Genomic DNA, 15,739 nt, shown 5'->3' with positions numbered 1-15,739 from the left:
ATACAGGATCAGAATGCCTTGATACAAATCTATTGTGCAAGTTCAGATCAGTGCACTTCAAAATGAATATTGTAGCGCTAGAAAAGATGCAGAAAATAGCTCTAAAATTCAGTGGCTTTCTAGAGGATTAGACAAATCCAGAGTGGATAAGGCTATCAGTAGCTGATATTGCCTCTGACTATTTGTCCCCCCCTCCATAAAGTTAATAATAATAATAATATTTATTTGTATCCTGCCTCTCCCTGTATTGGATCAAGGCGGGTAACAACAAACATAAGAACAATAATAATAAAACACAACAAACTACAAGTAACAGCATAGGAAAACATATAAAATCCAATTCCCAATCTCCCTCCCACCTTAAAATACCATTAAAATCGACAATTCCCAACTGGAGAGTGAACATTCCGAGGAGGTCAATTTGGGAACGCCTGCCGGAAGAGATCCGTTTTTATTGCCTTCTTAAAGGCCTCCAAAGATGTTATATGGCGGATCTCCTCTGGCAGGTCATTCCAGACTTTTGGAATGACAACAGAAAACGTCCTCTGGGAAGTTGTTACAAGTCTGGTTTTCTTAAACTGCAAGAGATTCTTCCCAGAGGACCTGAGAGTGCGGGAAGGATTGTATGGGAGGAGGCGTTCCCTCAGGTAAGCTGGACCCAAGCCATGCAGGGCTTTATAGGTAATGACCAACACCTTATACAGTACTGTGCCGGAAGCTAATAGGCAGCCAGTGTAGGGATTTTAAAATAGGTGTAATAGAATCAAATTTAGAACTCCCTGTAACCAATCTGGCTGCCATATTTGGGACCAGTTGCAGCTTCTGAGCGAGGCATGAGGGGTGCCCCATGTAGAGCGCATTGCAGAAATCGAGACAAGAGGTTAACAGTGAATGTACAACCGTTTCTAGGTTTTCCCGTTCCAAGAAGGGTCATAGCTGGCGTATCAGCCAAAGCTGATAAGAGGCACTCCTGGCTGTTGCATCCACCTGAGATGACAGCTGAAGCGACGAGTCCAGGAGTACCCCCAAGCTATGAACACAATCCTTTAGGGGAAGTGTGACCCCGTCCAGAACTGGAGAGCTTATCACCATTCCTGGATTAGGCTTGCCCATAGCGAGTACCTCTGTTTTATTTGGATTCAGTTTAAGTCTATTTTCCCTCATCCAATCCATTACTGACCTCAGACAGTCATTCAGAGGGGAGATGCCATTCTTGGTCACCGAAGCAGTCCGAGACATGGAAAAGCAAAGCTGGGTGTCATCAGTGTACTGATAACACCCCGCCCCATGTCTCTGGATGATCTCACCCAGCGGCTTCATGTAAATGTTGAATAGCATTAGAGACAGTATCGCGCCTTGAGGGACACCTGATCTGAGCTCCCTCTTGGCCGAACAACTGTCCCCAAGCGACACCATCTGGAACCTACCCAAGAGATAGGACCGGAACCACTGCAAAGCAGTGCCCCCGATTCCTAACCCTCTCAAGCGTTCCAGAAGGATACCATGGTCTATGGTATCAAAGGCCGTTGAGAGGTCCAAGAGCACCAACAGGGCCACACTTCCCCTGTCGATGCACAGATGGAGATCATCGACCAAGGCGACCACGGCGGTCTCGACTCCGTATCCCGACCTGAAGCCAGTTTGAAATGGACCAAGATAATCAGTGTCATCCAAGACTGCTTGGAGTTGGTTGACAACTGCCCTCTTGATCAGCTTGCCCAAAAATGGAAGGAGAGATACGAGCCGATAGTTAGATTTCTCCAGGGGATCAAGGGAAGGCTTTTAAAGAATAGGTTTAACCACAGCCAGTTTTAAACTGGCTGGAAAACTGCCTTCCCTGAGGGAGGCATTAATTATAGTTGCCTCCCCTCCCTGGATGGCCAGCCATGAAGGGCAGGGGTCAAGAGGGCAGGTGGTCTTTTTGACCTTAGCAAGCAGCTTGTCTACGTCATCAGTACTCAGAGACTGAAACTGATCCAAATGAATCTCATTAACAGAGTCGCTGGACAGTTCTGTTTGGGGAAACAATGTTGGAGTAGATAGGTCTTTGTGTTGATACAATATGAGGCTTCTTAAGGTCTATGGAGAGAGAGGAAAAAATCCTTGTAATGGCTATGTGGAAATGTTTCTTTTTCTTTTTTCTCCTCTCCCAATAACTTCAAAAAGCAAAGTCATATGATCCTCAGACTTTGGACCTCTGTCACAATCTGATCATCTCTTCAATTAACCTTTGGAAGCAAACAGGTTTTCAATTGTGAACTGGCTTTGGCACTACTTCTCCTTTTGTTGTTGTTGTTGCAATTGGTGTGTGTCTGCTGGACTCTGTCCAACAGTCACAACTAACAAGCAATCACAGCTAGGAGGAATTTAATGGTAAATCCCCTGTTCCTTCATATTACAGTCTTCAAATTTCTCAATGGAAGACCTTTATAAATACCAGTGTTATAAGTACAGTACAGTCGTCCCTTCTTATACACGGATTTTTTATACACGGATTTAAGCATACACGGTTTGAAAATGTTCCAAAAAAGTATAAATTTACCTTGATATTCCACTTTTTATAAGGGACATCATTTTGCTGTGTCATTATATTTAATGGGACTTGAGCATACACGGATTTTGTTATACACGGGGATCTTGGAACCAAACCCCAGCGTATAACAAGGGTCCACTGTAATGTTTTATACTTGTAAACATAGTGGGATTATTGCTTTAAATAAATAAAGGAATGAATGAGGCACTGGAGCCCTGAAGCCTACCTAGAATTCAAAAATTCTGCCCTCATTTGCACTGCAGAAATAATGCAGTTTGACACCGCTTTTAATACTATGGCTCCCATGCTGCAAAATCCTGAGATCGCCGTTTGTTGTGGCCCCACTCTCTCTGAAAAGAGAGGTAAATATCTCACAAAACCTACATTTCCCAGAATTCCATAACCAGAGCCATGGCAGTTAAAGTGTGTCAAATTGCATTATTTCTGCAATGCAGATTGCGGCCTCAGAGGTATTTCCGTCTGTACATATGCAATTGGTGTCTTAGACATCTACCTGGGTGCTCCCATTGAGCCTTCGAAAGCTTGCAACCCGTACATTGTTGTTTTGTTTGGCCCGGGACGGAAAGATAATCACTGTTGGGGATTTTTGAGTTATTGGATCAATGCATAAACTCCATTATGCAAGCTTTGGAGACTTCAACTGTAAAACCATGTTATCTTTCCAGAATTTCTAGTAATTGTAAAACAGCTGCCAACCTCTGCCTTTTTTCCTTTCATCCGACAGTCCTTTTTCTCTAGCACGGACACAACTTTACAGCGCTCTAGACATAACTGCCATACTAATCATAATAATAATAATAAGGACAAGACAAGAAGAAGTAACCTTTTTTTGTACTGCTAATCGATTTCACTTTTTATATTCTGGATTTTGAAGGCTTTGGTCCAAAAACACACTGCAGAAATAATCCAGTTTTGGAGGCTGCTTTAACTCCCCTTGGATCACTGCTACGGAAATCGGGAAACTTGTAGTTTATTGTGGCACCCAGAACCCTCTGATAGAGGGAGGCTAGACAATGTCTCACAAAACTGCTTTTCCCTAGAATTCCCTAGCATTGAGCCAGGGCAGTTAAAGCGGCTCATCCCAAACTTGGTTGAATTCTGCAGTGTGTTTTGGACCACTTGTTCCTAGTGCCCCTTGGCCAGCATCCCTCAAAGACAAATCACCCCAAACAAAACACACACCTTGAGAAGAAAGGACAAGGCCCTTTGCAACGCCATCCACTCTATATAATATAATATATAAGATTATATATTGTATTTTTTTCAATGGTTTTGTATGTAAGCCGCCCTGAGTCCTCAGTCCTGGGGAACGTCGGGATTAGCAACAAAAAACACAACAAACAAACAAAAACAACAAACTTTCCCCCTCCCCTGCTGATTCCTAACACTTTCCTGACGAAGAGGCCAGTGGAGCTCCCAAGGCCTTAGCCCATGGGACTTTCGTCTGCCTTTTGGTTGTTGTAGCTGTTCCCCATAGAAAACAAGCACCTGCTTTGGGGCTTCTGGGTGTTGTCCTTCTCTCTCTCCTCCCCTCCTCCTCTCTCCAGCCCACAGAAACCCTTCTGAAGCCGGAGACTTTGAATGCAGCAGGCAACACAATCACCAACACAATAACAAAGAGGAAACCTTGAGCAAACTCTATAAAGCTGACCAAATAATAAAAGAAGAAGAAGGAAAAAAGAGGCAGTTTCTCTCTCTCTCTCCTTCTTGTTTTCTTTTATATAAACTGTGTTTATCCAAGTGCCTTTAAGGAGGGAGAAGCGGGCAAGGAGAGGAGCCACGAAGGGAAAACCTGGGGGTTGGCGCCCACACAGAGAAAAAACCACTGGCCCGCTAACCTGTCTAGCCTTTTGCAGGTTCGGGGGGGAGGGGTTTGTTGGCCAGAAGCTTGGGCCCACAACAAACCCAACTCCAGAATCATCACTGAGCCGACAAGACATAAGCGGGACCAACCGGGGTATCTCCCAGTGTGGATGCAGTTGTTTCCATCACATAATGTGGGCATATTATTTCCCTACCTAAGGCCCTTCCCTACCTGGAGCATGGCCATGCTGCTCTGCTCCTCCCTCCTCCTCGTCTGTCCTGGAGTTCTGGGCTGGGGGGAGGGGGTGCCAGGCCCACGCCCCCTCCCCCCTTCTGGCGTGTGATGGCCCGAGAGGGTGGGGGCGAACAGGCCGCCCACCCCGACATTATTATGAGCCCTATGAACATAATGTGCGCCCCTCGCCCCCGAGACATCTGAAGGGCCCGGCGCCGCGCGGAGGCCGCGGAGAAGCCCGGGCTCAGGTAGAGAGGGCGCCCGGGCCTGAGGGGAACTGCGGGGAGAAGAATGCGGGCCCCCGGCAGCCTCGCCGGAGGGCTGACTTGGGCGGGGAGATCGCTCTTGGGTAAGGGGCCCTTGCTTCAGAATTGTATAATAAAATAATAATATAATAAGATGATAATACAAATAATAATATATTAATAACCAGAAGAAGGCCCCCACTTCACCATAATAATAAGGGCACCCACTCTGATGATGACTACCGTTCTGGTAGTCCAGGGTGCTGTCCCGCCGAGGATTCTCTGCCCATCTCGGATTGCCCCCCTTTTCACTTGCTGCCCCTCACTCCTGGAACCTTCTTCCCCCACAAGTAAGGCCATACTTTTAACCAGCTTCAAAACGGAGCTGAACCATCCTATTTAAGAAGCTTCCAGGCATCCCTAATTGTCGCTTACTATCTGATTGTCGTGTTGGCTGTTTTCGATCCATTTCCTGTATTGCTATGTTCTGGTAATGTATTTATACTGTGATATGTATTTTTCCCTGGTAATGTTACATCATTAGAAGCCAAGCCTCCCTCCAATCCATCGTCTTGGTCCAGGCCTCGGGAGGTTGAGGGAACTGCGGACATTTTCCTTTCCCTCCCACCACTCCCTTCTCTTCTGTGTCATGTTTTTAGATTTAAGCCCGAGGCGGAACCGTCTAACTAAAAGATGGCATGTCAGCGCTGTGTAATTTACAGCGCTTCATAAATAATAATAATAATAATATATGATACAATAATAATAATTAATAATATACCACTCATATAAAATAATAATAGGGCCACTGCTCTAACAATAAGGCTAAAGGCCACTCATCTTTCTCTCCTCCTCCCTCCTCCTCCTCAAATAATAATAATAATAATAGCCACTTGTTCTAATAATAATAATAGCCACTTGTTCTAATAATAATAATAATAAGGGCCACTCGAAGAAGAAGAAGAAGGGCCATTTGCTCTAAGAATAATAATAAAGACAACATGCTCTAAGAATAATGATGATGATGATGATGATAACAATAATAATAATAATAAGGGCCACCTGCTCTAAGAATAAGGATAAGGGCCACTCATAATAATAATAATAATAATAATAATTGGAAACCATTCTGTTTTTTCCACATTGTGTTCTAACAGTAGCTTCTTGTCCTGAGTACAGATTACACTTCAGGGCAATAAAGTATATTACTGTACAGCATAGAATCATAGAATCATAGAGTTGGAAGAGACCACAGGGGCCATCCAGTCCAACCCCCTGCCATGCAGGAAATCACAATCAAAGCATCCCCGACAGATGGCCATCCAGCCTCAGCACACCATTTTATTTCAGGACAATAAAATATATTACAGCAACCCATTTAAGAGCAACCCATCATTTTTCACGATCTGCACAATTAAAGGTGCTGCTATAATGATAAACCACAGGTTGAGTTTCTTTTGACGTTCTTTAGTGCAATCCAATATCCAGTGTATGTTTGCAATATGATCCCTAGTGCCTCTTTCTTTCCTGAACCCTGCTTGGACATCTGGCATTTCTTGTGCTGCATATGGTAAAAAAAGGCTTTGTTGTAGAATTTTTAGCATCGCTTTGTTTGCATGGGAGATTAATGCAGTGGCCCTGTGATCGCTGGGGTCCTCTTTCGTGGGGAATGGGATGTAGATTGAGAGTTTCCAATCCATGGCCCATTATTTTACTTTCCACATTTGTTAACAGATTTTCCTTGGAACTAGAGTAGATTCTTTCTCTGTAACTTGAAGCAGTTCTACTGGGATCCATCAGTCCCTGGTGATTTATTTTTGGCCTTCCCCTTTGGTTCTTTAGGTCCCTTTTCTTGTCTGCGTCTGTAAATGTAAGATAGGCTTGAGGATGGCCAGACTCAACCTTTTTTTTAAAGGTGGCTCTCAACTCTGTTTCTCCTCCCTGTTCCCATGACGCCACAGAACAGAGACACATATTTCTATAAAAATGCGTATTTGAAAGTTTATCCCATCTCAGAGTACAACTGACAGGTGGAGAAGAGCATGAAGGAGAGATTTTTTTTGTGAACTGACTTTCAGCTCTTCAGAGGCTCCATTTTGAGAGGTATTTCCCCTTGTTGCAAGGACTGGTCTGTGATGAATAGCCCACTGCGCAATCTGAGTTCTGAAGAACTGAATGATGGAATTTGTGCTGACCAAGGCATCTGAGACCAAGAAAAGTAACTGCTGAGCCCACATTGGTGTGCTTGGGCAATGATATTCAAAAACTAATATTGGGGGGGGGATACAGGCATAGAACTCACTGTATTAAAAGTGCAAAGGGATTAAAACTATTCATTCCATACTGTGATAGTATGATGCAGTAGTTAGCATGTTGGGAGTGTGACTTGGTGAGACCGCCATAAAGTTTACTTGATAATCTGAGCCAATCTTTTTCATCCTATTCTTTTGGTTGTAGTTGTGTGCCTTCAAGTTGTTTCCGATTTATAACGACCCTAAGGCAACCCTTTCATGGAGTTTTCTTGGCAAGTTTCTTCAGAGAGGGTTTGCCACTGCTGTCCTCCGAGGTTCAGAGAATGTTGTTTGTCCAAGGTCACCCATTGGGTTTAATGGCTGAGCTGGGATTCGAACCCTAGTCTCTCAAACCACTGTGCCATGCTGAGCCTATTCTACCACATAGGATTGTTGGGGGGAGAATTGTGTACCTTCGTTCTTTGGATGAAGGCTGTAAATTTTACCAGTTTTTACCCTGCACCACTTCCATTCCAAATGTCTATTCTGATTTAAGTCTGAATTGTATTTGACAAAAATGAATTCATTTTCTGGTTCTAGAATGTTAGGATAAAGTATTCTGGGCACAGAACTCCTTCATGATGACCACTGTGATTCACGAATGCAACTCAAGGAAGAGCTAAAGCCAGAGGTTTCATCCAAAATCCACAAAACAATGGTACGTTTATTGGAACAACCCAAATGCACAAAATACATGATGCAAGTTTTTGGAGCTCTACTGGCATCTTTTTCAATAAAAAGTGTAAAATATCATACAGGAGAAAGGGGGAAAATGACGATGTTGGAGTCATAGGCCTACATTTTGATGTTGTTATTGTTGTTCTCAGCTATGTCAGTCCAGAGGGATATTCATGTAGGAAGAGGCCATTTCTCCCCTTTGGCCATGTGGGCTCTGGTAGACCAAAAAATCACAAAGGCCAAGAAATAACATTTAAATTCCATTAGCAACACAAAAAGAAACCTGAAATGGGATTAGTTTTGTAGTGGGGCCTACAATTCTTGTGCAATAGGGTTCCAACAATTAAGCCCACTAATAATTGTTAATTGTTGTTCCCCACCCCAATACATGGGTGTTGTTGTTGTTATTTTCATAGAGTAGCTACATGATGATGCCAGATAATATCAGTTTCACACTAAAGAGGAAGTAGCTGCTAGTTCTCTTGGTGACAAACTCATGAAAGGATATGTGACAAGGATATTTAAGGGGCAAGTCACAGTGAATTCAGCTAGGCTTGCTTCCCTAGGATTGTGGTACTCCATTTCTTTATAGGATGGTTTATGGGATTTCTGTTGTACTTCTTGCGAAAGAATATTTTTCATGTAAAATGGTTAAAGAAAACCAGTATGCAATACATTATGAACTATTGGGGCACATCATAACACAGAATTGTATACATTTTCCCCTGCTCATACCCTGTTAGATTCTGCCAGATGCAGGCTAAGATCCTATGGTTTGCATGGAAGCCTAAAGATGCAGTTTTTTCTTATGTGCAACAAAATACCAAGGATAACATCTCATAAAAATGCTTTTGGGTTGCTTGTCTTTTGTGAAAAGCAGATGAACCGTAGATGTGTATAGAATGAGATATTGTTCTACCTTACCTTCTTTCCACGTCGCCTGCCCCCACTGCAGCTATTTGGGTTTGACTGGCTGTTGGTCTCAACTTGCAGACCAATCTGAAGTTATTTATTGAAATATTTAATAACTTATTTTAAAAAAATGTCTCTTCACAGACCATGATAGATAACATGATTGTACCTTCATTAGATGTACGAAAGATACACTGGGATATACCAGTAAATAAACATAAAGTTGCATGGATTTAGGGTCAGGAACCCAGATAGTATAGTTAAACAAGGCACATTGCTAATGTTGCAGAAAAACATTTTCAGTGTAATACACACACATATACCAGAAAAATCCAGGCCACTCCCAGTTATTTCAAAGTATTTATTTCACAATATTTTATGCACAGTTGAATGACAGTGACTATTACAGTCATTTTCCTATAAACAGAAAGTGTAGTTTACAGATTTGTTCAAAGTGGAAAAATATTTTATCAGTAGTGATATTTCATCTTCTCTTTTAGGATTTACCCTCAAGTCATCCAAGCACCTTCAGAGCAGCCGTACTCCACCAGGGGAGTTTGAGTTGGTGTGTGCACAGCTGATCTTGGACTCATGATAGCTGGGGACATATTCTCTTTAGCACTGGGGTGGGCAATTTCTGGCTACACTGGCACACCCCCCAAACCTACAGGAGGACCAGACTCTTACTTCTGTTTAAATTGTTATGGCAATAGCAAAAAGTACTGCTTTTCCTTTAAGCCCATGATAGTCAAAGGTTGTGGACCATGGAGCAGTCCTGGTCTATATGCCATTAGCTGCTGGTTCCTGCAATCTATAGGAAGGAAAGAGTTGTAACCAATTGGCATAAACATGGTACCCATCCCTGGCACCTGGGAAAAACAATTGTCAGCTCTCTACATCATATGATTTAAGATGCATTGCTTTAAAAAACACATTTGCTCCCTGTATTTGGCTTATGAGTTGACTTGTACTTCTGGGAGATTTCAAGCAGCATAGCAGGGACCCTTGGAGAATGCAAAAATTGGCAGGGGCAGCATGTTGCCCACCATTTCTTTATCAGAATCATTTTTATCACCATTTTTTACATAATGGTAAATCCTTTATGGAGGACACTATTAGCTGTTTTTAATTCATGTAAACTTAATGAAGAAACATAAAAAATCGCCATACTTTTAAATACCTGTATATAAAAATCCAGTGGCTGGAGAGATGGGCATAACATGTTCTGTTCAGTTTATTTTGATTGGCACAATTATGGATAGTCAGCTACCAGAAACCTATAATTCCAGTTAGTTGTGAACACTTACATTAGACTGTTACTGCCTACCAGTCTTACAATATGAAATAAGTCATATATAGATGGTGTCATGCTGGAATGGAGAGAAATGTAATTAAGTATTAACACATCTTAACATGTACACCCCTCAAGTGTGGATTTCTTGTAGTGTTAACCTGAAATATTACATCAGCACTTAGTTAATCTAAATCCTTCATAATCAGAGGTTACCTATCCCTGGTTAAGGAGTAAGGTGATTAGCATTAACTGTAACAGTGATGCCAATACAGTTAAATATGGTTAATGGGAGATGGAAGAGGGGTGAATACACAATCCAGTGCTCTGCTGCCAATGTCTTAATCTTGGCTAGCAGATCAGGATTGTCATTTCTGTCCTGTCACAAGTCTGATGTTGTTATGGTACAAACATATGGACTTTCATCAGCAAGATCCTATTCCATCAGGTGTGTTTAATATCTGATCTCACTGGCCATTATTGGTTAGGTGTCAGTTGTTGACTACACATGGAATAAAACCTTGTGAGCTAGATACTGCGAACCCAGATCATAACAAATTAATTCGAGAGACACCAAAAACAACAGCAACAACAGATTGAAAATAGAAATTACTAAAACTGTACCAACTCTAGAAAATGGCAACATTCCCTCTGTTAGGACATATATTAATCTTGATGGATCAGAACTGGAACGGAGTGGGGGATGTCTGTTCTTCTAGTGGTAGTAGCTTTCTCCCGTTTAAGGGCAATCCATCATATAAAATAGTCTCCCTACTTCAAATCAGCAAATAGTTTGCAATTTCTCTTTCTCCAGTGGCCTTGCAGGTGGACTATAGGTAGCAACCAAAGTGGATGAAGATAGCTTTAGCTGATTATTTAGTCATATCCTTTTCTTTTGTAGGGTCTTGTTAAGCATTGTGCACATAAATTGCCTTCTGTGAACTATTCCAGAAGCTATTTTTAAAAAAAATATTTTCAGTCACTGATGAGGACTTCCTTTCATACAAACTGCAGTACATGTATGAAGAGGTTACATGCAAGGCCATAATCATGAGTTCCAGTAATGTTATTGAATGTCATGGGCATTCAGTGGTTCCTGATCAGGCAGTTTCAGAGAATGGCAATGAAGAAACATGCCAAAAAAACCTCACCTGTGATTGGTTTGTCTTAGGGTCATCATAAGTCAGAAACGACTTGGTGGCAAACAACAGTGGTGGATATTTTTAGTAGTATGTGTGCAAGTCCCATCTTTCAACAAGCAGAAGTCTGGGTGAAGAATTTTGCTTTTAATATGATATAATGGACATGTATTCTTGCTAAGCAGTATTTTAACACAGGAAATTGCATGTGAGTTAGAGTGCACAAATGCTGGTGTGCATATGTATCATAGTTTTCCTTCTGAGTTCACTGAACTTTGAAAAGTTGTCATTAGGCTTTCGAGAATCTAAAAGGCTGAGGAAAAGCCAATCGAATGTTGCATCAATGTATGATTTTGGACTGATTGCTGGGTTGCAATCAGTCTAAAATCATTTAAATGAATACTGAACTTCTCTTACACAGCTCTTCCATGCTGCAGAAATAAAGCAGCTTGATGCCACTTTCACTGTCAAGGCTCCATCCTGTGGAATCCTGGGATTTGTAGTTTGCTATGTCCACGAGATTTGCTGCCTCACCAAATTATAAAACTGAGGTGTCGAACTGCTTTATTTCTTCAATGTGGATGCACTGACAGACTTCTTAAACATGCCCACCTCCATTTCCAGCTTCGACTGGTTACATGCAAACCCAAAGGCAATTTTCTCACAATTAAAACTCTCAGTTCCGATAAACTATGATTGAAACCACTAGTGAAAAGGCACACGGTGGGAAGTATTCAATCCATTTTTAAAAAAGAATGCAACAAATGACACCATCCACTTCTTTGTACTGTGCTAAAGTGTTTTAAATCAATATGGCTGATTAAAGAGAAGGCATGTTTGTGCATGACAATACCAGTGAACAGGCTTTTAAAAAGCTTCAAGATATCTTAAAAACAGATAACAAAAAGTTACATACATCAAAATTATTTAACATGAGATTGTTCTGAAAACCCCCAAGTTTGCAGATAAAATTAAATATTACAGATATGTACTCAGTTTCTACCTCTTTTTATACCAATAGATTCTTAAAATATACACAGATATAATACATAGTATAAATTAATTTACTTGCACTTGCATGGTGAAATACTATTGTCCTCTGGAAGAGCATTAACCACATCTTATAAATATATTTTCTAAGATTCTTGCAAAAGTGCATCCTGCAGCTCCCTTTCATTTAACTTGACTCAGTGGGATCACATTCGGTGATACACTTGGAAACTGCAGCTAGGGTCACTTTCACATTTTACATATTTGGATTCCCAGAAGCTGGCGCTCCTGTTTCAATATGAGGCAACTATGTGAATGTATAGTTTCTGCTTGGTCTAGAATGCAGGACGACAGGAGAAACTGGGAGTGTTCATCCAAGTCAGTCCATTTCAGTTAACAAGAATGTGCCAGCCATAGGCTAATTATTTGAGAGACGGATGATTCAGTCTTGGGGAGGAAGCCACTATAATGTAGAAAGTTCTCTGACTGTTGCAGTAATGCCCATGAGTTTGAAGGTTGTTAAACAAAATTGAGCCATGCTTTTATAAATATATTTATTAACCATGGCACCACATTGGCTGGAATTGCAGTATTCATTTAAAAACTTGAGTGAAAACCTTTATATATTATGCTGCAATAAGAAGCACATTGTTTGGCAATGACAGAGCAATGGATTTGTTCAGCTGGAGGCAAGAAGCTAGTTATGGTTCCTTAGTCTGTCAACCACAAGACCCACAACATTGGCATACCTAAACACAGAGGATTATTCTCACTTATTTAGCTTACAGGGCAAGTCTTCCAACTCTTGGGTATTGTCTTGTCTTGCCTGACACTTTTTTGCTGTGTCTCAAAAATCGAGAGAGAAAGAAGCAAATTTTACTATGAGAATTTCCTACTTTCCACACTTAAGGGTTTATGTGTCTGAGTGACATCAAGGGAACATTTTCTTCATTGAAATATTACTGGTTCAGGCTACACAGCTGGTGCCATCAGGCTAAGCACCTTTGGCATAGTCAAAAAAATGACATGGCGGAAGGTGAAGGCACTATAGAATTGAAACAAATTGAGCAGAATGAGACATGTTCAAAGGTAGTGCTAGTAAAACAATCATTTTGCCCAAGTTATGGGTTTACCCTTCTACTATGATTCCATTTAAGAGTATGAAAAGATGTACCCCAAGTCTCTTCTAGTATACCTTTTGGATCCCCACATCTGCTTTACAGCAATATCCATACACTGAAATGCTGGAGCAGCATTTGTGTGAACACAAATGAGATCTACTGAACAAGAGGTGCTTTTTTGCTTACAAGGTGACTTTGGGGATTTCTGTTTCCAACTGTGCATCCAAGGCCTTGGTAATACAATATATTGAGGAACATAGCCTGTATCAGCAATAACTGAATATGCAGACCGCTGAACTGTTAGTGAGAGAAAGGGCCCTTGGGATTAATTATTTTCTAAAAATGGGCAAATACTCCAGTTCTTGAATCAGGTCAGAATGTTTTCAAATCAATCTGCTTTTGAAGCTGCATTCAATAGTAGGGAATATACCTTCTTGCTGGGCCTTTGATTTATATAAATAAAGTAAGTTCGAAAAGGACAGTATTTATGTGGCTTAAAAGCACTTCTACCAAAGATGTACAACCAGAGATGCAAGGGTGAACAACTTTTACAAGGTGTGAAAAACACCACCTATCACGTTTGTCAGTCTTGATCCAACACAAGCAAGAAGACTCCCTTGTGGAACTGAATAGTTGTTAACAGCAGGTTAGAGTTGCAAAATAATGAATTCTGTATTTATTTCCTTACAGGTTCTTGCAACTTGCTGCTAACGCTGCTCCTCTATGCCTTTGGAGACTTCAGTTGTTTGGACAGAAGTTGAAGAATTGTTGGAAGCGGATAGTAAAAGACGATTGGGAAAATGTTTTATATTAACAGGATTTTGAACCTTTCCTTTAAGTTAGAAAATGTTTAAAATCATTAAATGCTTATCCAGTGAAGTAGTTTCTGTTCTTTCTGCTGATGGGAATGCGGGCCTGTTACTCAATGATAAGTGATGTCATTTACTCAAATATTACTGCCTTTGTATCTGTTGGAAATTAATTTCCTTACATATTCTTGTTTGCTTTAAATGCTGAGAAAGACATGAGACTGTAAGTGCTAGTACTTCTCTCCAAAGGCTTCCCTCTCAACTGGTATTTGCCACCAAATCTGATTGTTCTCACACAACTGTTTCTGTGGAATGAAACAGTACTCACTGTCTCTAGTTGGGAGACTTGCCAGCCTCATTAGATTCCTTGGAAATGTGTGTCCATGCTTATGGCTTAGCCAGACCTATACTAGGAATATCAGATTGTGGGTTTATGGGAGTGTTGACTCCATAGTAATACACAACTGGACCAAGGCATCTGTACACAGATCAGCACAGTTGCTGTTTGATATGTAAGTGCTCTTCATTTCTATTGGCCATGAGTTGTCCTCTTTTTTTCTTTCTTGCCTTCAAATATGATTATGCCTTTTTTCACAGTAAATCAAGATCACCCTCAAATGTTACTGAGATTAAAGAGGTATAAAGCATGAAATGCTGCTGTACTTCGTTCTAGATTAGTCCGAGGGGGGGGAAAATAGCAGCTATGGGGTATCACAATCATGGCATTCAGTTAATATGGACAATTGTAGGCATTCTTCAGTCTCAGTGTTTCATATAGAAGCAATATTTATGGCCTTGTAATATGTTAAGGCTGGACTGATACTGTTTTGGTTACCAGTCTGCCTTATAATACATACAAAATGGCATTTGAATGGAACAGAGAGCATAACTGTTATCACCTTCCCAAGCTTCAGAGATCAGGTAACAAGTAGTTTTCTCCTCCACTTTTCTAAGTGTGTCACAAATTCATAGTTTTGCCTAGAGCAACTTTATTGCCTGAAATGATAGTTTTAAAATGGTGGCTGGCAGCACCAATTGAAGTCTGCTTCTGGTATGTACAAGCAAACCTCATAATAAAGTATAAAGGTGCTTGGCCATCTAATGTGCTTTTTTGTTATTTCAATGAAACATTTCCGGATAGCCATAATTTATGAAAATCAAAATAATGTCCCAGTTATGAATGACAGAATTTTAGTGACAGCCGGGAGGCAATATGTTAGCATGATGTTAAGCAGTACAAATCCCCTTTTTTGTTTCAAGTATTAACTGAAAGATCTAGTCCCCTCCAAAAAAAAACTCCCCATACAAATCAAAATGCATCCAATGAAAATATAAAGTTAGATTTTTAGGCTGTACAATTGAGCATTGGTTGCCTAAAGTGTATTGGTTCCTTTAACCATTAGTTTGGTCCACATTTGAAGAGATCCTTTCATTCAGTTTTTTCCCCCTTCCTTATTTTGCTTGAACTCTTGGAAAATTCTTGGCTGGGAGTCAAAATTGTGTCTTCAAACTTTGTTAAGGAATTCTAGGCCAAGAGAAGCTGGGATATGAATAGAGTCCATGGTTAGAGAAGAAGGATTGAATGGAAACAAAACAGGAAACATGAACTTGAAGTCTAGCAGCAGCTGTGGAGGGTCATTCCGCTCTTGCAGATGTGCCTAAGAGACACAG

The 15,739-nt window shown here is 40.9% G+C and overlaps 1 protein-coding gene, 1 long non-coding RNA gene and 1 other non-coding gene across 9 annotated transcripts in view; 2 read left to right on the top strand and 1 right to left on the bottom strand.

Moving 5' to 3' along the window:
- Positions 1-4,782: 4,782 nt before the first annotated feature.
- Positions 4,783-14,289, top strand: LOC121921162. Of its 3 annotated transcripts, none has more exons than XR_006101860.1 (4): positions 4,783-4,840; positions 7,669-7,786; positions 9,219-9,283; positions 13,950-14,289. It is a non-coding gene; the product is annotated as an uncharacterized LOC121921162 (long non-coding RNA). The 3 variants fall into 3 exon arrangements; XR_006101861.1 differs by having other exon boundaries at positions 9,219-13,814; XR_006101859.1 differs by lacking the exon at positions 9,219-9,283.
- On the top strand, positions 6,964-7,049 carry LOC121924557. Its single transcript, XR_006102662.1, has one exon.
- Positions 14,290-14,836: 547 nt separating the features above from the next.
- The window catches only part of MYO5B (myosin VB), a 391,629-nt gene continuing 390,726 nt past the window's right edge, over positions 14,837-15,739 (bottom strand). For all 5 annotated transcript variants that reach the window (XM_042448811.1, XM_042448812.1, XM_042448813.1 and 2 more), the window contains one exon: positions 14,837-15,726. In XM_042448811.1, coding sequence (XP_042304745.1) covers positions 15,574-15,726 — 153 coding nt within the window. In that variant the 3' untranslated portion in view covers positions 14,837-15,573. The remainder of the gene's footprint in view (positions 15,727-15,739) is intronic.

This window comes from Sceloporus undulatus, chromosome 2, assembly GCF_019175285.1.
Source record: "Sceloporus undulatus isolate JIND9_A2432 ecotype Alabama chromosome 2, SceUnd_v1.1, whole genome shotgun sequence".
Lineage (NCBI taxonomy): Eukaryota > Metazoa > Chordata > Lepidosauria > Squamata > Phrynosomatidae > Sceloporus > Sceloporus undulatus.
Note: the sequence above shows the minus strand (reverse complement) of the source record. Positions and strands in the feature narration are given on the sequence as shown.